The 22,029-nt window shown below is 43.0% G+C and overlaps 1 protein-coding gene across 2 annotated transcripts in view; it reads right to left on the bottom strand.

Moving 5' to 3' along the window:
• Positions 1 to 22,029, bottom strand: part of A2ML1 (alpha-2-macroglobulin like 1) — a 49,059-nt gene that overhangs the window by 11,224 nt on the left and 15,806 nt on the right. The window contains exons 6-26 of one of the 2 annotated variants that reach the window (XM_044227375.1): positions 21,227 to 21,386; positions 20,663 to 20,747; positions 19,831 to 19,957; positions 18,978 to 19,092; positions 18,322 to 18,431; positions 16,909 to 17,076; positions 14,716 to 14,943; positions 12,307 to 12,367; positions 11,914 to 12,059; positions 11,258 to 11,407; positions 10,530 to 10,688; positions 9,101 to 9,194; positions 8,561 to 8,681; positions 7,439 to 7,667; positions 7,182 to 7,308; positions 5,709 to 5,830; positions 4,968 to 5,019; positions 4,525 to 4,608; positions 2,923 to 3,099; positions 2,684 to 2,765; positions 2,176 to 2,332 (exon numbers count right to left, since the gene is read on the bottom strand). In XM_044227375.1, coding sequence (XP_044083310.1) covers positions 2,176 to 2,332; positions 2,684 to 2,765; positions 2,923 to 3,099; positions 4,525 to 4,608; positions 4,968 to 5,019; positions 5,709 to 5,830; positions 7,182 to 7,308; positions 7,439 to 7,667; positions 8,561 to 8,681; positions 9,101 to 9,194; positions 10,530 to 10,688; positions 11,258 to 11,407; positions 11,914 to 12,059; positions 12,307 to 12,367; positions 14,716 to 14,943; positions 16,909 to 17,076; positions 18,322 to 18,431; positions 18,978 to 19,092; positions 19,831 to 19,957; positions 20,663 to 20,747; positions 21,227 to 21,386 — 2,754 coding nt within the window. Of the gene's footprint in view, positions 1 to 2,175; positions 2,333 to 2,683; positions 2,766 to 2,922; positions 3,100 to 4,524; positions 4,609 to 4,967; positions 5,020 to 5,708; positions 5,831 to 7,181; positions 7,309 to 7,438; positions 7,668 to 8,560; positions 8,682 to 9,100; positions 9,195 to 10,529; positions 10,689 to 11,257; positions 11,408 to 11,913; positions 12,060 to 12,306; positions 12,368 to 14,602; positions 14,656 to 14,715; positions 14,944 to 16,908; positions 17,077 to 18,321; positions 18,432 to 18,977; positions 19,093 to 19,830; positions 19,958 to 20,662; positions 20,748 to 21,226; positions 21,387 to 22,029 lie in introns of those variants that run through there. The other variant, XM_044227376.1, reaches the window with a different exon arrangement.

Here is a 22,029-nt window from a genome sequence, read left to right as displayed (position 1 = left end):
GGCCTACGTGAGAATTGTGTGCAATTTGCAAAAAGGCATCCCCTCCAAATGGGTGGATTACTCAAACAAACAAGCAAACAAACACAGCCCAGGGGATAGGGAGACAATCTCTTATTCTCAGCTTCTTACTCAATCTGAGTCTCCTCAAATGGACATCCTCTCAAGAAGAAAAAGGCCCACCCTCTTCTCCAGGATAGACTAGGTGACATTTGCCTTGTTTAATGCCTTTCACAGAAAGATATTAGCAAGTTTTTTAAAAACAGCTAATCTAAATTGTTATCCTCATTTATTAGATAAGGGAAAAAAAACCACTTAAAAGGTTAAAGGCTTGGGGCGCCTGGGTGGCTCAGTGGTTGAGCCTCTGCCTTTGGCTCAGATCATGATCCCAGGGTCCTGGGATGGAGCCCCGCCTCAGGCTCTCTGCTCGGCGGGGAGCCTGCTTCCCCCCTCCCTCTCTCTCTCTCTCTCTGCCTGACTTTCTGCCTACTTGTGATCTTGGTCTGTCAAATAAATAAAATTAAATTTAAAAATTTAAAAAAAAAAAAGGTTAAAGGCTTGCTTGAGATTACACAGCTAATAAGCAGCAGGACTAGGATTTGAACGCAGGGAGTTTAGTTATGGAGTTCCCGCACCACACCACTGACCTTGCTACACAGGGGATGGGTTTTTTAAAAGACTGGCCAGGTCTGGTAAGAAAGGAAGAGGAAAGACCTATGGGATCTTGGGGTCCAGCCCTGGCTTGGGCTCCTCCCTCGTGTACTTCACACAGTGCATCAGAGGAGAGAGGCTCAGGGGCACTAATAAAATCCTACATAAGGAAAACCAGTGAATCCTATACAGAGACTTTTTTTTTAATGCCCAAGATTTTTAATCCAGGCCCTGGAACAGCACTGTCAATGATTTCTCAAAGCAACATACCCACAGATCTTTCTTTCACTGGGTATATTCTGAATTGAACAAATTCTCTGGAAGCATCCACACCTCATCTTGTGTTTAGGAAGGGGCAAGGGCAATGTAGCGAACAGACCAGAGCAGTGCCTCTGGAGGCCAGCGGCTGTGGTTCAAAGGACAATCCTACCATCCATTAGCGTTCACCTTGGGCAATTCACTTAATATCTGCTCCTTAGTTTCTCTCTCTGTAAAATGGGATTAATAATGGTATACCAGCAGCTAGCTCATTAATTTGTTGTAAACATTAAATAATATCAAATAAACAAAGTGCTTAGAATAGTAAACCTCTTACAAAAAATACTGGGCCGCCTATCAGTCTTCACCAGAGCAGATGGCCTTGCTGCAGATTTAGGGAAATAGTAAAAAAACTTCTAGAAAGAACTTTCAGAGAACTTCTGGTCCAGTGGTTCTCACACTTCCACGAATATCAGAACCACTTCAAGGGCTGGTTAACACTGCACGTGTATTTATTTGTATTTTTATATTGTGAATTTTTTCAGGGGAGACATAGTACTTACTAAGTGTATGTTCCTGATTATATAGTTCTTGCTTTATTATCACATAAATCAGTCTTCCTGATTCCAAAAGTAGTACACATACACACAAATACACACATTTGAAAGAGACTGCTCAAGGGCTGGTTAAAAGTACAAATTGCTGACCCACACTCCCAGAGCTTCCCAGAGTAGGTTCAAGGTAGGACTGGAATTTGCATTTCAAACAAATTCTCAGGTGCTGCTGATGTGGCTGATCTGAGGACCACACCATGGGAGCCACTTGCCAGTACATATTCCCATTCTACAGATAGGGAAGCTGAGTCTCAGACTGGTTGAGTATGGTGACCAAAGTCATCTGAAGCCAGGGCTGAGACCCAAAGAACGCTGCTTCCCAGGCTTATGCTCTTTTGATTCTGCTCAGTCAGAAATGCAAATTCCGGGGCGCCTGGGTGGCTCAGTGGGTTAAAGACTCTGCCTTAGGCTCAGGTCATGATCCCAGGGTCCTGGGATGGAGCCCTGCATCGGGCTCTCTGCTCAGCAAGGAGCCTGCTTCCTCCTTTCTCTCTGCCTGCCTCTCTGCCTGCTTGTCATCTCTCTCTGTCAAATAAATAAATAAAATCTTAAAAAAAAAAAAGAAAGAAAAGAAAAGAAATGCAAATTCCTTCCAGACAGGTAGTAGGCCAAAGGCGGGAGGCAGGGGAGGGGGTGGTGATGGTGTGGTTTGCACCTTCATAGCTGTGTGAATGAGCCTTCCCACATTGGCGTAGCAACCTCTGGGAAGCTGCTTTCCTGCCAGCCAGTTGAGAGCATCTTGGATGTTATTGTCATCAATGAAGATGAATTCTTGAGCTTGGCCAAAGCATTTGGTGACAAACGCTGTCAGCCTATATGGGTAAAGAGGAAAGTGTGGCATGAAGGGGGATTTCCTAGCAAGGGTACAATAGTTCTATAGCTTATTTTGGGACAGGGTTCCAGAAGGGGATTAAGGAAACATAAGACCATAGGAGCCTAGAAAAGGGAGGTATTGATGGGCATTAATGGGGACATAAACTGGGGAGGCACAAGATCAGGAAGAAGGATGAGGGGCTTGACCATATGTGAGGCTGAAATAAACAATATTAAAGAGGTAGAGAGGATGGATAGAAAAAGAATAGGGTTAAGAGGAGTGGTAGAGAAATAGTTCCATAGTTCCAGGAATTATGCACTGGGGTACATTGAGAACTGGGCAATATTACCATGTGTTTCCATCTCCATCCTCCTCCCCAAAGGCACTGTATGAGCCATCTCTATGTTTGTACATTAGCTCCTTCTGGTACCCTGGGAAGCCAGGTATGATGTTAAATCACAGAGACAACTTCAAAAAACATGGCTTTCAAGGGTGCGGGGCACTTCAGGGGAAATTCCCCTGTGTCTTATTAAACTAGCATTAGGGTTTAGAGAATGTGTCCAAGAAGAAAAGATTGAACCAACTCACCTAGGTTCAAGAAACCCACTGCCCGAGACCTGATTTCCTTTGTCAGCAGCCTTGCCTTCTCCAGATACTGCAAGACATAGATTATAGGAGCAAACAAGACCATGTTCTGCTCCCCACAGCCGCTTGGCATCTGCACCAGATTGTCTAGGTTCTGTAGGGCTGTGCCCATAATGTCTCCTGAGATCAAAAAGGAGAGAGAAGGTGATGGTAGAGAGAAAAAGGAGCACTTGTGAGTTACTGTCATTCATTTAACAAACATGTATCAGCAACCATTTAGTTGAGCACCTACACTGTGCCTGGGAGACAATAAGTCAAATACAGTCTTTACCTCAAAGGATTGTAACCAGAGGGGCAAACAATGACAGAACATTGCAGGTAAAATTCCTTACAAACAACTGCAATATAGCACTATAATACTGGGTTCATACAAGGTGCCGAAGTACACAGAGAGGTACACAGGCTACCGAAGGGAGTTCAGGACTTTTAAGAAGATATGTCAGCGGAGCTGGTGAGTGACCTAACAAAACCCGCAATACTCAGACTCAATCTCTAAAGTCCTCCACTGCCTGTTAATATATTATCCTCCAAAGTGCCACGTTCCCCCCAACCATACACAATCCTGACACTGTTTGTTTTCCAGGGATAGCTACTGACTCATTCATATATTTATTTTATAAACCAGTAAGCCTGACATAAGCGGCCCATTAAGATTGGCACTTTCAGCATCAAGCTCAGTTCAAATCTATAAATAGGTACTGAAGGTAAACTATTTGGCAGGAACTATACTAGGACATGGCCCTTACCCTCAAGGACCCCACAAGGCAGTTTGAAAGACAGACACAGACAGTGAGCTATACTACAATAAGATGACTGATAAACAACAAATAAGATTCAAATAGAGTCCAAACAGAGAAATTTTAACCTGGAAGGGATCTCGGTAGGGACTAAGAATAAAGAAATAACCTAACATGTCCAGAGCTCCTACTACCTGCTAGATATTATGATGGAAACTTTATATTTAATTTTGACACCAGTCCTGAGAGGTAGATTATCATCAGTGTCTTGCAGAACGGGAAAAAAAGGATCAGAATTGTTCACTTATTTATTCAAGGTCACCTGGCTATTAAATGGCACAATCCTGGCCTAGTTTTGTATGATTTACAAGCTCAGTCTTTTCTACTCAGTTCCCCTCTTTGCCCAGAAGAGTGAAGTGTCCCTTCTGTGTAAATATGCATTTATCTTCCCTAACTGTACTCAGATACATAAATTCCTCACTTTCTAAGTGGCTGCTATAAACACTGTGTTTCTTCTCCCCTCAATTTATAGACCACCTAGCCTAAATACATATGGAGCTTTGTTGACCCTTAACTTCCTCCTGTCCAGACTCCTTCCTGTTTTTGACTCTCATATACATTTAATCCCATAAGTGCTGTTACCTATAGGGTGTATATACCAACTATACAAAATAAGTTCTTCTGTCACATGCCTTCCTTCAGATTGGTCCACATGCCCCAAACCACTCCATGCTTTGGCAAATTTCAGCCCCATTTTTTTTGTTTGTTTTGTTTTGTTTCTTTTGAGCAAGAATCCCTGACTATTTACCCAGAACCGTAACATAAGCCTTGCTTGAATCAGGAACAACATCTGCAGGGAGCTCCAGCGAGATGGATTCTGAAGCCACTTGTCCTGTGAGAGGCAGAGAAAAGGTGAAAGTAGGGAAAGTGGAAATAGAGCGACAAACCTTAGAAAAACTTTCTGTGATCCAGGGTTTTCTGTACCCAGTGCTTTCTGTGGGTTGGAGGCAGTTTTTTTAAACCTGTTAATATTGTTCTCTGCTGAAAGTAAATTACCAAAAAAAACCCAAAATGTGTTGCATATGTTTTCTTCTTTACCCTGTCTCTCAGCTAATTGGCCCTATGAGGGACAGCACTCCAGACAGCACCTCTCCTATCCCTTCTTGTCCTATATATTCCTCTCTTGGCTTACAAATAGCTCCTGTTGCTGACAGGAATTCTCGGTACCAACCCTTCTCTGCATTCACCCACCTTTTGGGCAAAGCAGTGAGCTGTATGTCTTCTCCACAAGGACTCCCTCAGGCTGACATGGAGACATGGGGGGGAAACAATGAAGATGAATGTCAGGGCAGATGGCACTGAAGGAACAGCAAACGGGAAGGGAAATGGGGAGAAGAGGCCCTGCCTGTGCCCCCAGGCTTCTCAGAACTGGAGAGGATATACTTTCTCCTTGAAGCTCCCAAGAACTACACTTCAATGCAGGAATGGGCCTATCAGTAAAATTCTTTCTGGAGAAGGGCTAGAGCTAAGGACAAGTTTAGGTAACTCCTAAGAGGCAGGATTGACGATGGGGCTCATAATGGGATAAAAAAGCAGTTAATAATGATATTAGAGATCTTAATAAGAAAAACTAACATTCATTGAGTATACCAGGTACTGTATTAGGCACTTTCACAGAGCATTAGAATGGGTTAAGCAAATAATTAAAGGCAGAAAGGGGCCACAGAATAAGGAAGGTAAGCTACTTGATTGAAGTTGGAGTCAGACAGCTGTGAAAGACTAACTGTATGGCTAGACACATAGAACATTGCTGAGGTGACTGCTACCTCCAAAGCTAGGTCTACAAAAATCTCACAGAAAGAAAGAAAGAAGAAGGAAGGAAAGAAGGAAGGAAGGGACGAAAGAAAAGAAGGAAGGGAGGGAGGGAGGGAAGGAGGGAAAAAAAAAAAAAAAGGAAAGAAGAATGGGGAAGGGAAGGGACAGAAAACTCACCTTGACCAGAACTGGTTTGATGAGTGTGTCACTCTGGCCCTTTGCTGGAACAAACCCCTTTTGCCCCCCACAGAGTTCACTGCTGTCCAGAATCTTAGTAGTGATGGTAACGTTCACATGACCTGGAAGAAAGAAGGGGAAAGGAAGGCATTAGCCCTATTGCCAGAGGTGCCAATGAGGCCTCTTCCCATTTAGACCAGTGCTTCTTAAACTTAACAACATGCAAAGACCTACGGATCTTGTTAGAATACAAATTGATTCAGTTCATCTGGGGTGGAGCCTATATTCACATTTCTAACAAGTTTTTAGGTGACGTCCATAATGCTGGTCCAGTGTGGCAGGCAGCCTGTAAGGACCCCCAGTGATCCCTGCTTCCCAATATCTACACTGTTGCGTAAGCTCCTCTCAGAGTGGGGGCTGGACTAAGCAACTCACTTCTAATGAGGAGGCTAGGGCAGAAGCAATGAGATGCCGCTCTGGGACTAGGTTACAAAAAAGGGTATAGCTCCTGTGTCAGGCACACTCTTTATCTTGGGCCCCTTGCTCTGCAGGAAGCCAGCTATCCTGTCCTGAGGCAGCCCAGTGGAAAGACTCATGTGGTAAGATACTGAGGGAGGCCCGTAGCCCACAGCTGAGGCCCAGAACTACAGCCTGTGAGGGACAGAGGCTTTGGGAGGAGCGTGGAAGTGGATCTTCTCCCAGTCGAGTCTCCAGATAAAGACACAGCCTTGCTGACTGCATGACTTATATTTCATGACAGACCTTGAACCAGAGGCACCCTGCCATGCTCTGCACCTGGATTACTGGCTCAAGGAAACTGTGTGATCAGAAATGTTTGTTCTTTTAAGCCTCTAAGTTGTTGGGAGTCTTTTTGTGTTTTTGTTTTGTTTTATTTTTTTAGGATTTTATTTATTTCTTAGAGAGAGAGCATGAGTGGGGCACCATCCCAGAAGCCCAAGATCTGACCTAAGCCCAAAGCAGTCACTTAACTGACCAAGCTACCCAGGTGCCCCAAGCCTCTAAAGTTTTAGGGTGATTTGTTAAGCAGCAGTAGATAACTATTCATCTGAAGACCATACTTTCAGTTGCCGGGGTTTTATCCTAAGAGCAAATGACATCTAAGTGTTATTGTGATGATTAAATGAGTCACCACATGTCAAGCAGTTAAAATAGCAGCTGGTCCATAGTAACTATTTGATAAGTAACATTACTATATATCCCTTGTCCTGGCATAAATATTAAAAGCTCCCCTTTTCACATTCAAAATTGTCTCGTTTGGATAATTTTTTGGTCATCCGTCAAAGAGCATTTTCTTATTTTTTTGTGGCATAGACTTAGGAGGGAAAAAAATAGAGGCAAATAAAATGAGAAAGAACAAGAGAATCAAGCAAATGCAGGAGAGGAAAGGAGAGAGTTCTCAATCACTGAGCTTTTGCTTTGTGTTTTCCTTGCTCTACTGCTTCCTTCTCTTACCTAACTTGATAGCAGTGATATTCCAGTGATAGCTTTTTGCTTCATCAGCACAGAGACAGCTGGAGCCCTGAGAATCTGTCCATGATTCCACCTGGTACTTATCTGATGTACCCAGGTTAGTCTGAACCTGCAGATGTTTAAGAAATAAAGGGTCTGAATACAGGAAACAACACACAGAGGCTTCGAAAAATATTGGGGTGGAGGCACACCCCATCTCTCTCCCAGGGACATCTGCTTCCTGTACCTCCAACTCTTACCCTGATGCAATCCTTCAGATAATTGAAGATGGTGGCAGTGAGGCGAAAGGATTCCCCACGAACTACTGAGTAAGGGAGAGTCAGCTCAACAAAGAACGGCTTGAAAGCAGTCAGTCCAACAGTAGGTGAAAGACCAAAGCCTCTGGACTGGGAGGTACAGAAAGTCATGGCCTTCCACTCAGTGATGGTATCAGGAACCGTGACACGGATAGCCTCCTTCCCAGAGTCACTGTGAGAACACGAGAGCCCAGGTGAGGCACACATCAGGAGAATATTGTGAATTAAGCTAAAATTTACCTACGGAAGTCATTGTTATCGTTGTTGTTGTTGTGAGGGGCGGGGCAAAAAGGCAACTGCACTGAGGAACGTGCAAATCTCAGAGTGTGAATGTTCAGGTGAGCGATGATGTATGAACATGGGAGAAGGAGGTGGTGTCTGGGGACGTGAATGGGTGAGTGAGAGTAGGGGGTCATGTGTGCAAATACAGCTTAAGCGGTCAGTGCCCTCTGAACCTGTGAGGGGATATCTCACTGGAGTTTTGACTGCCCTTTCTCTGATGGTTAGTGATTTTAAGCATCTTTTCATGTGCCATTCTTCTGGCTTGTCAAAATGAGCAGGTAAGCAGTGGGCAGGAACTGATGTCAACATGTGCCTTTCCATCTGTTGGACATGGACTCCGAACGCACTGTCTGCACTGTGTAAATGCGGAGACATGTGAGTTCGTTTTGAGGGATTGCCTGTGATTGCCTAAGAATTCAGGAAAAAGGAAAGTTCCCATGTCCCCATTAAACTCTCTTGACTTGATACTGAGATTCATTAAGAATTATCTGAGTCTGGGGCGCCTGGGTGGCTCAGTGGGTTAAGCCGCTGCCTTCGGCTCAGGTCATGATCTCAGGGTCCTGGGATCGAGTCCCGCATTGGGCTCTCTGCTCCGCAGGGAGCCTGCTTCCCTCTCTCTCTCTCTCTATCTCTCTCTGCCAGCCTCTCCATCTACTTGTGATTTCTCTCTGTCAAATAAATAAATAAAATCTTTTAAAAAAAAAAAGAATTATCTGAGTCTGAGTTTACTGCTGAATCCCCAGTGTACAGTCTTCCTGTACCTACCTTTGAGGCATCACTTACCCGATAGGAAACAGATCCCAGAGCCAAGTCTCCGGGAAGTACTGGCGGACCTGAGAGTCCTGTGACTGAAGTGATGAAGGTGATGATGATCCAAAACTCGCTTCACCAATACCATAATTCACTAAGGAGAGCAAGAATAAGGGAATTGGTGGGAGGGGGTGCTGGTGGTGGACAGAAGACTTCTGTTGTAAGACAAATTGAAGCAGAGGGACTACTACTGAGAAATTTAGTGGGAAACAGAAAACATCCAGTCACAGACAAGGAGAAAGTACCACTGAGGAACTGACTATTCATAAGGCCATCGGGGCGGGGGGGGAGTGACAGATGAGGAGGTTGGGCCAGGGGATGAACAGGGAAGGGCTTCAGGTTTCAAAAATTCTCCCCAGGGAGAGAGAGCCGGCTGCCTCATCTATGACCCACAACCCACTGCCATTCTGAGGCAAGAGGCTCAGTGCAGGAACAGGAAGCAAAGAGTTAAGTGTTCAGAGTTCCATGATTTAAACATTTCAAGAGAATCCACAAGCCACACAGGTAGCTTACCTTCAGACACTGCAGTGCTATATTTTAGAGACTGATGACTGCAGTCCACTGGCTTCTTAATTTTGGCATTGGACAGTATTTTCAGGCCCATACCCTGAGAGGCACCAAGGAAACGAGACAGTGAAGTGTCACGGTGGTCCCCTCCCTTATTACCAGGGTGAGAGCCTAGGAATTCCACCCTCAAAGGACTGAACCAAGACATTCTTTTCCTATTAATTTGGAGACTAGTGGTTATTACCCAATACCCCAATACTCAGTCACCAAGGTTCTGTTTGCTTTTATCAGCTAATGTGAATATCAATGACAATTTTTAAAAATATATACATATATATTTTTAAATATATACTTTAAATATACTTTTTAAATATATACTTTAAATGTATACTTTCAAAATGATCACCACAGTAAGTTTAGTCAACAACCATCACCATACGTAGTTACAAAAGAATTTTTTCTTGGGATGAGAACTTGTAAGATCTACTCTTTAGCAACTTACAAATATGCAATATGAGGTCAAGCACACTGTCACCATGCTGTACATTTCATCCCAAGGACTTATTTGTCTTATAACTGGATGTCTGTACCTTTTGATAACCTTCACTCATTTTGCCCACCCCCAACCCCTGCCTTGGGCAACCACCACATTGTTCTGTGTATCTATAAGCTTGGTTTTGCTGTTGTCGTTGTTTTTTAGATTCCATGTGTAAGTGAGGTTGTATAATATTTGTCTTTCTCTGACTGACTTATTTCACTGAGTGTAACGCCCTTAGGATCCATCCATGTTGTCGCAAATGGCAAGATTTCATTCTTCTTTTTTATGGCTGAATAGTATTCCACTTTTGTCATTGCCCAGTATGTTTAATGCTTCTTCCAAATATTAGTCACTGGGTCATTATTATTTGCTTTAGACTGAACTTCCCAAGGGCAGGAACCATATTGGCTCAGTCAATCCAACAAAAATACATTGAGTATTATGAAGGATCAGTCATAGAGAGAATACAAAGATGAGCAAGACATGGTTCCTGACTTCAGAGACTTCCTGGTCAGTCTTGAGCCACAGCATCCCCAACTTCTACTCATAAAGTACTCAATTTCTACTCATGAAGTACTATTTATAATAGTAGTAAGAAACCTCTGGTCTATCTTTCCTCATTTTTCCTTCTTGACTGATCCCATGGAAATTAGTTCATTTGGGGACAGAAAGAGGCTACACACAGCTTCTCAGTGGCTCTCTTCCAATGCAATCAGGTGACTGGGCCCCTTCTTCAAGCACAAGGACCATGGGAGGTTACCTCACATATCAGGAGTTTCTTCCAAGATTTTATCCTTTCGGTACCCACATGAATCTCTGTTTTTTTAGGTATGGACTTTCCTTCACCCCCCACCCAACCACCACTGTTTCTATAACAAAATGGGTAAGAACATCTACCTGAAAAAAATGGAAAAGGTCCATGCCTTCAGAGACCCAAGGCCTCCACATAACTGAGAGGGGCTGAGGAGCATCCCAGGCACCAGACATTGGACACTCATCATATTCAGCCACCTGATAGGGGTAGTGACCATATGAGAATGAGAACATCCTATAGACCTGAAATAGGAGGGGAAAAGGAAATAAGCTACTCACACGGTGAAATCTGTTGAGAAACTTCACTCAGATTCTGGTGCCACAGTTCACTGCTCTTGTATTATTTCTCTTCATTACTTCAGAATTGTTCCTATATTCATTCCATCATAATCCCTTCCTACTTTTTTTATTTAGTAGGCTCCAAACTGGGTTCCAATGTGGGGCTTGAACTCATGACCCTGAGACTAAGACCTGAGCTGAGATCAAGAGTCAGATGCTCAAACAACTGAGTCACCCAGGCACTCTATCCCTTCCCTACTTTCTAAATTCTGATCCCTTCCTCACCTTTTTCAATAATTTGTCACCCTTACCTCCTATTACAAATTTCCTACCTCTATGTGCACATGAACCATACCTTTCTCATACCACCATTTGACTGTCATTTCCACACCAGCTTTTCTACCACCTTATGGTGATACAGTATTTCCCTCAGACTTTCTTCCCACCCCCCTGAAGCCCATCTTTTATTTTAATTCAGTCAAACCATCTTCTCTGTCAAGTCCCTCTTTCCACCCCATTGGCAGACTACTCACAGAATTGTTGCTCAGCTCTGTCTCTGGCCTAAGCAGTAAGACACTCTCATCCACAGCCCGGACCGCACACAGGGACCCAGGAGCTGCCTGTACGTGTAGTTCCAAATCTGCTCCTGGAAGCTGCTGGGAAGGTGAGAAGCCAAGGGAAACCTGTGGAAGGAAAAAGTGCAACTTGGGGATCAGGTCAGGCTGGAGAGAAGGGGAAACAGTGTAATTTGGATCATCAGCCAGTATCTCCCAACTTTGGCATTCAAGCCCAATCTTTCACTTTTATACTGATTTTTTTTTTCTTTTGTAAAGTCTAGCCCTTTCAGAACTTGTGACTTGTGGTACAATTGGAAAAAGTGAGCAGCATAGCACAGAAAAACATAGAAAGTTTAAGAGATCCCCCCCAAAAAAAGTTGAAAAAAAAAAAGTTTAAGAAACAAAAACTAGAAAGAAAGAATTGCTATACAGAATATATAATTTCCTAGCACTCCTTAAAAAGAAGTGGGAGATAGATTTCAACAAAATATACTGAAGACATAAATACAACAATGACATCTACTTCAGTATAATCTTATTTCCCTACCCCTGCCTGATTTCCAACCCCAGCACATACACGATCTCTCTCTATGCCCAGACCTTTTCTTCACCTTTCTCAACTGGCATTTTACCTGATTGTCAAAACACATCTCTACTGAGAACTGAATTTGGTCAGCTATAATGCCTCCACTGGGAAAAATGGCATAGATCACCAGGGAAGGATCAGGGGCTAGTCTGGAAGTGAAGGTCAGTGAGAGGGAAAAAGCGCCTTTTGTTCCTGAAAAAGAAGGGATACACAGGGATGAGGACACATACTCGTCTACTGACGACCTCCGACCACATGCCTGCTCTTCTCCTTGGGCCTGCTACTGGCCTCATGGTGCAAGTTACATCCCATTTTCCTGTTCTCCTATGGTTATCATTCGTGTTCTACTCTCATTGCTTCTTCTTTTGCTTCTAGTATAACAGCATTTCCTGGAAGCTTAAAGTATCCTTTGGTTTTCAGCAGAAGCATGAACACTCACCTTCCTCCTCAAAGTTCAGGTGTTTCTGCCCCTCCATTTCCAAATGCCCTTTCCCTATTAACTAAAAAAGACAAAAAAAAAAAAAAAATCAACAGCAGGGAAGTTATGAGAGTTTAGCCTTGACCCTAGCCTAGAGCATCCCTGCACCTCTCCAGAAAGAGAGGCTCCTTTCATATCTCCAGAGCCTAGGTCAATACTTCATGCAGCGTCCATCAGTTGGTCATATGGTGGATAGTGCCAAGAGCCCTGCTGATTCCTCCTCCATGAGGTTCTGCCTGAGAACCACAGGGGTGCATGGAAGGAGACAAAGATCATGAGTACCTCACTGCCAAACAGAAGAGAAACCATCCTTCACAATGGATAGCTGTCCACCAATTTTTGAAAATCTCCAGGTTTTATTCTCTTATGATCCTTATAGCACAAAGTTACCTAAAATTCATCTTCATCTTCATGACCTTTTTTTTTTTTTATTACACTTAATCCAAAATTCAATGGAAATGAGTGTGCTTTAAACTGACTTGAGCCCTTCTGACATTTGACTCTTTGGAGGAGAAATCCCCTTTGTCTGAGTCTCCCTTCCTATTCATTCCCTTGAAACCAAATTCAGTGAAATTTCCTAAGCAGGGCTGTCATCTCAGACTGCTGTCAAGGGCCCTGTGGCCAGTTCCTGGGACTCCTGGCTGACACTCAGCCCTTCTAAACTGATCAGCTGGCTACTTTTCTGGGGCCTTGCCACACCCCAGTCCTAAAGGCAGGCGAGTGCCATCATTCTAACTATTTACTCTGTTGCACCAGGGTGATTGTTTCGGCTTGACAAAGACACTGAAATGAATCAATGCGGAGAAAATCCCTCAGAAACTTTGAGAGGATGGTAAGAAAATGGAGACTGTAAGGCATCAAACCCAGGATTTACACAAATCTAATTTCTCACTGTCACCAAGGTGACCATTAAAGCTGCTTATATTTATACATTTCTTTCAAGCGACAAGTTACAGTTTTACACAACGAAGCTGCTATCCGTGTTTAATTTTAACCTTTATCATCTATTTTGAAATTTTAACCAATGAAGCACAGTATGAAATTTATTCTGAGTCCCATCCCCTCCTTATCCTCTTCCCCACTCACCCACCCAGCTCCCGTTCAGTCCCGACCAGCAATGTTTTATCCTTAATTCCTCATTTTATCCTCCCACACAATTTTCCTGTTTAAAATCGCCTTTTTTTTCCCTAATTTCCTCCCCCAATCCTTTATGCTTACACTGCAATACAATAGCCACTAGCCACAAGGGACTGCTGGAGCCTTTGAAATGTGGCTACTATAAAATACATAACCAGCTGAAATAAAAAATGTGAAATATCTATTAATAATTTTGATATGGATTTCATGTTGACATCATCATATGCTGGATACACTGGGTTAAATAGATTTTTTTTTTTTAGTTTATTTACTTATTAAGTGATCTCAACACCCAATGTGGGGCTCAAACTCACAACCTAGAGATGAAGAGCTGCATGTTCCCCTCAACTGAGCCAGCCAGGTGCCCCCCCCCAAAATATATATATATATATATATATATATATATATATATATATTAAGTTTTATTTATTTATTTGACAGAAAAAGATCACAAGTAGGCAGAGAGGCAGGCAGAGAGAAAGGGGGAAGCAGGCTCCTTGACGAGCAAAGGGCCTGATTCCAGGACCCTGAGATCATGACCTGAGCTGAAGGCAGAGGCTTAACCCACTGTGCCACCCAGGTGCCCCAAAAATATATATTTAAAATTAGTTTTACCTAGGGGCACGTGGCTGGCTCGGTCAATTAAACAGGGGATTCATTTTTTTTTTTAAAGATTTTATTTATTTATTTGACAGAGCGAGAGAGAGAGCACAAGCAGGAGGGAGAGGCAGAGGGAGAAGCAGGCTTTCCACTGAGCAGCAAGCCCCATGCAAGACTTGATCCCAGGGCCCTGAGATCATGACCTGAGCTGAAGGCAAATGCTTAACTGACTGAGCCACCCAGGGGTCCCAAAGTGGGGGATTCTTGATTTCAACTCGGGTCAAGATCTTGAGGCCCTGGGATGGAGTCCCAGGTCAGAGTCCACACTCAGAAGGGAATCTGCTTGGGATTTTTCTTCTCCCTTTCTCTTTGCCCCTCCCCCAACTGGTGTATGAGCTTTCTCTCTCCCTCTTTCTCTCATAAATAAGTAACATCTTTTTAAGTAAATAAAATGAAATAAAATTGTTTTTACCTACTCTTTTAATTTTTTAAATATGGCTTCTAAACATTTTGAAATTACCTCTGGGACTCGCATTAGGTCTCTAGACAGTCTACCCCCTCTCTCTGGCTCACTCTCATCACTTCCTTTCCTCTTCCTGAGCACTTTCACCAGCCCTCATTGCCCTGTCTCACATAGTAGGAGAAGATGACTTCCTGATCAGGGTTTGCGTCCGCAGGATTGATGTAGTAATCCACCAGCACTTCCTGGGGCTGGCCACACGCCAAGACTCCATGTAGCCGGTGGATGCCAACAAAGCTCCGAGTTGGGTTGTAGAAGGGCTGCACATGCAGATAGCCATTTCTGTAGTAATGAGGCTTCTGTCCCGGATTATACACCGAATTTTCCATTTGGAATCTTCCCTAAGAAATGAGAGAAAGTAAAGGTTCTTCACACATTCTCTGACCCAAGCAAGCCCATGGACTAGTTATGGTTTTCAGAGATCTCTCAAATCTTCACTGCCTAAGAGCGGCATGTAGATATTTTACTAGAGGTCCAGCCAAGGATCTTTGAGAAATCCACAACAGCAGTACTTCAGTAGGCAGAGGAGTGAAATAAGGGCTGAATTACAGTTGTCAAGTAATAGGCAATTGTGGATGATAAACTTTCGGGGATTGATGTAGGGACTATAGATAAGCATGATCAAGATTACCTAGAAATTAAAGAATATATCCTAAGGATAAGAAAACAAGGCATAAAGGATAACAAGATTAAAAATAATTATTTCTAAGTAGGGTGATTGAGTGATGCCTTGTGTAAAGGACTAAATTAGCCACAACACAAACTATATGTGTTTGCTTAAGTACTATAGCTCAATCCGTCCCTCCCCATGTTCATGTCCTTTACTATGTAATCATTACCCTTCTAGTCTAACTTCAGGCCTACCATGTGACTTGCTGGGAATGGGATGTGAGCATATGCCAGCTTGGAAAAACCCTTTTGGGTCCACTTTTGCTCTTGTATCTCATCGTTGTCATCAGAATATCCCTGGGATAGCTTTCTGGAGCATGAGACACTGGCCTTCATCCCCAAACATGTAAGGAAGTCCACCAAGATCAGCAGAGCTGCGTATCTGACTACCCCAGATGTATGAGCAACAAAGCCTTGTTGTTACAACACTAAAGTTTTGTAGTTGTTTGTTGAGCAGCATTATTTCACGGTTGATTACTGATATGAGTAGTTTTCCTTATAAGTTATCCAAAATGTAGAGTTTTCTTCTTTGCCATTTTTATGAGTAATGGCCCAGGGCAGGTGAGAAGAGGGAGATAGGAGGAAGAGAATGACTCTGAACTATTTTTTCCTCCCTACTCTGATTTTATTTAATTCTTTAAAAAAGATTTATTTATTTATTTATTTATGTGACAGAGATCACAAGTAGGCAGAGAGGCAGTCAGAGAGAGAGGAAGGGAAGCAGGCTCCCCGCCAAGCAGAGAGCCCAACTCGGGGCTCAATCCCAGGACCCTGAGACCATGACCTGAGCCGAAGGCAGAGGCTTTAACCCACTGAGCCACCCAGGTGCCCCACTACTCTGATTTTAAATATAGGATCAAAATAGAGATGGGGATAAGTTGAAAGATGAATTAGTAGAAATAACAATTTTTAGGGTGCCTGGGTGGCTCAGTGGGTTAAATATAATCCTTAGGCTCTAAGAAGATCTGGATTGTTCTTAGTCTAGAGAAAAGATGACTAAGGATGGGCCTAAATGGATCTAAAAATATACAAGGTTATTGTGTGGAAAAGTTATTTGGAACTTAAAAAAAAGATAGATATATTGTTAAGTATCAGAAAGAAGACAGGAGGTTAAGCCTCTGCCTTCGGCTCAGGTCATGATCTCAGGATCCTGGGATCGAGTCCTGCATCAGGCTCTCGGCTTGGAAGGGAGCCTGCTTCCTCCTCTCTCTCTTTCCGCTTACTTGTGATCTCTCCCTTGGTCAAATAAATAAAATCTTAAAAAAAAAATAAAGGAATAAGAATTTTTATATGAAGGGCCATTTATTAGATTGATATTAAAAACAAAACAAAACAAAAAAACCCTTGGGGCACCTGGGTAGCTCAGTTGGTTGGGCATGCTACTCTTGATTTTGGCTCGGGCATGATCTCAGGGTCCTAGGATTAAGCTCCATGTCACGCTCCATGCTCTGAGTCTGCTTGGGGTTCTCTCTCCCCCTCCCTCTGCCCCTTCCCCCTTCCAAATAAATCTTTAAAAAAAACCCAAAATTTTGTCAAGTGGGAAGCAGGACTGATGAGTGATGGAGATGGAATTACAGCAGAGGGAGGAGGGGAGAGAAACAGGAAAAGTTTGACGTTTTCCCTCAGGGAAGCCTTACCTCCAGAGAAATATCTCCCCCACTCCAATTAACTGTATCCAGCTTGAAGGGAGCAAGGCCATCATTGTCTGTAGTTAGGGTCTGGTTGATGGTTCCATTTGTGCCATAAATCACCAGATATACTGAATGATTCTTGAGAAGGGAGCCATCATGGCCCCTAACTCTTATCTGGGGGATGAAGGTTATTGGGATGTTAGAATTAGGTTTGGAGTAAGTTCAAGTATGTGGTAAAGTGAGGTGATAAAAGAAACTCTAAGAACGCATTTCAGGAGGGAATCCAGAAAACAGGTAAATGTGATTCAAGCATTGGAAACTAACATCTATGAGGAAATGAGAAACACACAGGAGGAGCTCAGCCTGGAGCAGAGGTAGACTTGCCGTGTAGCTAATGAAGCTTTAAGACCCTTCATTTACACAGGCCCCTTCCAAGGCTCTCTGTACATTATATTGCTTTAATTTTTTTTAAACAGAGTCCCCTTCCACTCGCAAATTGTATAATCCTTAGGCTCTAAGAAGATCTGGATTGTCCTTGGTCTAGAGAAAAGATGACTAAGGATGGGCCTAAATGGATCTAAAAATATACAAGGTTATTGTGTGGAAAAGTTATTTGGAACTTAAAAAAAAAAGATAGATAGATTGTTAAGTATCAGAAAGAAGACAGGAGTGAAGCCTGACTGGCTCAGTTGGGAGAGCATGTACCTCTTGATCTGGAGGTCAAGCCTTCAAGCCCCATGTTGGGTGTAGAGATTACTTAAATAAATAAATGGGGTTTTTTGCTTTTGGTTTTTTGTTTTGCTTTGTGTTTTTTTTTTTTTTTAAAGAAAGAAAGAAGACACCAACAAAGGAAATTTTTAAATCTCTGAGGAAACTGCTTAAGGAGCTATCAATGGCTCTCTGTTAAGGAAAGTTAAACATTCATCTTGCTTAGGGGAGGAACCACACTAGATGATTTCTCTAGACACCTTGCAGGTCTAAAATTCAAAGATTGGTACATTAGGAGCCCCTGGCATTGGCAAAGGCAATAAAGTCACATTAATATTCAAAGTGCATCTCATGTGAGATTAAGGGCAGCACAGCATAAGGAATAAAGAGTATATACTCTGGATCCAGGCAGCCTGGATCTCACTCTCTCACTTGAGAGTGCACTTGAGATAGGCCTGAATTTGATCCTAGTTACCACTTACCAGCTGTATAACTTTTGGAAAATCACTTAACCTTGCTGTGCCTCGGTCCCCTTATCTGTAAAATGGGGCCAATAATAGTGTCTACCTCACTGGGTAGTTGTAAAGATTAAATAAGTAAATACCTGTACAGTACTTAGAACAATGCTAAATTAGCTATTATTATGTCTACAGGAAGAAGGCAACGGTGGATGGTTAAACATTTTTTGTGTAGAGACAAGTTTCAACATACCTTCCCACTGAAGGGGAAATTGGGGTAATAAAAGTCTTTGGTGTCTTCAAAGGTTATTGATCCCACTTCTGAAGAAATGTAGATATCCTGAGTAGTATTGGCTTCTACTCCTGCAGAGGGAAACCAGACGTATGACAATCGAAATACCTGATATCCTCATCTTCATGTTTAACATAAAATCCCTGGGGCACCTGGGTGGCTCAGTGGGTTAAGCCTCTGCCTTCGGCTCAGGTCATGATCTCAGGATCCTGGGATCGAGCCCCACATTGGGCTCTCTGCTCAGTGGGGAGCCTGCTTCCCCCTCTCTCTCTGCCTGCCTCTCTGCCTACTTGATCTCTGTCTGTCAAATAAATAAATAAAATCTTAAAAACAAAACAAAACAAAACATAAAATCCCTGAAAGGATAGTGCCACTAGAAGTATGAAGCTGAACATATTTCTGGCCAAAGATCCAAACAAACTCTTCCTCCCCAACCTTTCGGGAAAACAGTAACAGATGACAGACTGGAATCTGGCACTTCCCTTTGATTATGACCTAGGAACAGATTCATTCCCAAACACTAGTGAGGGTAGGTCTTGAGTCCTCTGAATAAGTTCATCCCTGGAACAGGCCTTCTCCTTTCTCTTTTCTTAATGAACCAAGACTATTCCACTTACCTGTTCCTTCCTCCACCACAGTAGCCACAATATTGATGGTGTGGCTGTACATGTAACCAGTGAGGTTGAAAGTGGACATGTCCACAGAAGCAGAGAAGCATCCTGTTTTGTCTGTCTAGTGAAGCAATCAGGGGGCCAAAAAGAGAGGATGAATAACCTAACTTTTACCCCCGTTTCATAACGCACTATCGAAAGAAATTCTTATCTCCATGCTTCGGTTTCTCCACCTTCAAGACAGAAAAACTTCCCTATAACATAGAGTATATACACCAGCAACACACAATCATGAAACAACTCTGAAGTTCCAAGATATGGGAGGGGTGCGGGGGAGAACCAACTGCAGGAAAACTGTACCTCTCAAGGATTTAGGTTAATTTCTTGACTCTAAGGCAGATTCTAAAAAAGACTTCATCTGTTTAGAGTAAAGAAGACTGCTTTGTTCTTTGGAACTAGGGCAATAATTGTATGAAATGATTTCTACTTTGGGCTTTTTACTGCTTTTTATTTTTTAACCACTTTTCAATTTTTTTTTCTTTTTTCAGTTTTTATTTAGGTTTCAGTTAGTTAACATACAGTGTAATATTAGTTTCATTAGTAGAATTTTGTGATTTATCACTTATATATGACACCCAGTGCTCATTACATCATGTGCCCTCCTTAATGTCCATCACCCAGTTACCCCACCCCCCCACCTGCCTCCTCTCCAGCAACCTTTAGTAGTTAAGAGCCTCTCTCTTTTCCTCATGTTCATCTGTTTCAATTTTTAAATTCCTTTACCACTTTTTAATACTGATGTTTAGCTATTCATTAGGACATAGGAATAAGGTTCCTTTTCTACATTCTATTTACTCACCTGTCCAGAAAGACTCCTGCACTTGTCAGGTAGCTGTTCCCGTCCTGCCTCTGGAAAATGGTAAGTATATGCCTTTTGACACACAGATACCTGTGCTGTCCCCAGGATGGGCTTTCCGTAGGTGTACCTAACCCAGAAAAGCATGAGAAGTCAGAGTTGGGAGAGTGCACTTGAGATCCAGCCCTCCTCTTCCAGAACACTATTGTCTCTTCTTTCTCCTACTCCAACTTCTTAAAGTACTAACAGTCCTTCCCTAGTCTTGTTCACTTCCCTGCTTCACTCATAGCCTTATAAACCTTCCGAAGGACAGAGATGGTGTTTTCTCTCTCCTTATTCCTATTTCTTCATGGGACTCAATATTGTTTTCTGCATAAGGTAGATGCTGAATCAATAATGCTGACTCAGCAATGGAAAGTAAGAGCAGAGACACAATTAGAAAATGTGTTCTTAGGGGTTCCTGGGTGGCTCAGGTGGTTAAGCATCTGCCTTCAGCTCAGGTCATGATCCCATCACCCTGGGAATAAGCCCCACATTGGGCTCCCTGCTCTGCGGGGAGCCTGCTTCTCCCTCTCCCTCTCCTGCCACTCCCCCTGCTTATGCACACGGTGTGCTCTCTTTCTGTCAAATAAATAAATAAAATCTTAAAAAAGAAAGAAAGAAAGAAGGAAGAAAAGAAAGAAAATGGTTAAGTCATGACTTTGAGACCATCTAAAAATATCTTACATTTTAACCACTGCCTCCATGCCTCCACAACAACTCTCCCCATAACACTCCCTTTGTCAGCTTCTCAATACAGTTTTACTCTTCACCAGATCCAGAGCTTTACTCTTACCTACAACAGATTTTTACTAAGAAGGATTCCTCCATTGTTGATAATTGCCTGGGCTCCACCACATCCACCTTAAACTTAGGCAACACTGGAGAGAGTGGAAATAGATGTGGGAAAGGAAAAGAAAGAAAGAGGATTTGACCATACAGGTAGTACACAGAGGGGTATAAAAATAGTCATACTTAAATTAATTATTTAAGGGGGGAGTATTAAAGCAAAATGCTCCCAAAGTTATTAGCTGGTTTAGCCTGGATTCAAAAATAAATTTAGGGGCGCCTGGGTGGCTCAGTGGGTTAAAGACTCTGCCTTCAGCTCAGGTCATGATCCCAGCGTCCTCGGATCGAGCCCCACGTCAGGCTCTCTGCTCAGTGGGGAGCCTGTTTCCCATGCTCTCTCTCTCTACCTGCCTCTCTGCCTACTTGTGATCCCTGTCTGTCAAATAAATAAATAAAATCTTAAAAAAAATTTGTTTTAAAAATCCCTCCCCATAGTAGATTTTACTTTACCTTTGCTGATTTGGGGACAAGATTGTGTCCAACACTTTGATCTGCTAATTCTTCCACCTACCATATTCTTCCACACTGAAGGTGCCAAAGGCCGTGCCCCCGGCCACTGCTACTGTATAGGTTCCCAGCGTTGCTTCTGGTGCCAGCTGGAAGGAGAGGTCTACAATGCCTTGCTCAGGAACCACTTCCAGCCACTGTGCGATCCTGTTGCTATTTGGATCCTGTGTTTGTTAGAAAGAAACTCATGACGTACCTGCCTGTTTCTCACTCGGCACTGCAAAAAGCAGGTAAAGACACAAAGTGCAGGGAAAGAATCCCACTCGTTCATTGCTCATGACCAGGAAGAACAGCTATAGTTTCAACTACAATTTTTTTTATTACTAAGCACAATAAATTTTCCTATGGGTCCGACCCCATTTGGGATGAAAAGCATCCTTGTGGATTCAAATAATCAGACTGAGTTCTCAAATGTGTTATGCCAGTTTCAGAAAGTGGGTTTTAGGATGTCCTTTACAAAGTGCTTATTCTTGGTAACTATTTAGGGGCAATGCTGAAGGAATTTAGCACAAGGTACCCGAAAGATAATCTAACAGAACCATGGAGGGGTTGCTGTGGGCAGTCACCGTTCCAGACCCTTTCCTGCTTAGTACTTCCCACAGTATTCGTGTCCCACTCAACTGCTGAGTATCTATGATGATAGCGATTAGAATAAGAGGAGTACCGAACCAAGGCTGGCCCAGAAAAGTCACAGGAATCAGAGTAGGAGGGCTAGTCACAGCAGAGTAGTGTGCTTCTCGACAGAGGTTCAGGACCGAGGGGGCAGGGGGCACAGGCAGGAGAAAGGCTCAGCTGGGATGGAGCTGT

The sequence above is a fragment of the Neovison vison genome, chromosome 12 (assembly GCF_020171115.1).
Source record: "Neovison vison isolate M4711 chromosome 12, ASM_NN_V1, whole genome shotgun sequence".
NCBI classification, from domain to species: Eukaryota; Metazoa; Chordata; class Mammalia; order Carnivora; family Mustelidae; genus Neogale; species Neogale vison.
The sequence above is the reverse complement of the archived record's forward strand: the minus strand, read 5'-3'. Positions and strand labels throughout refer to the sequence as shown.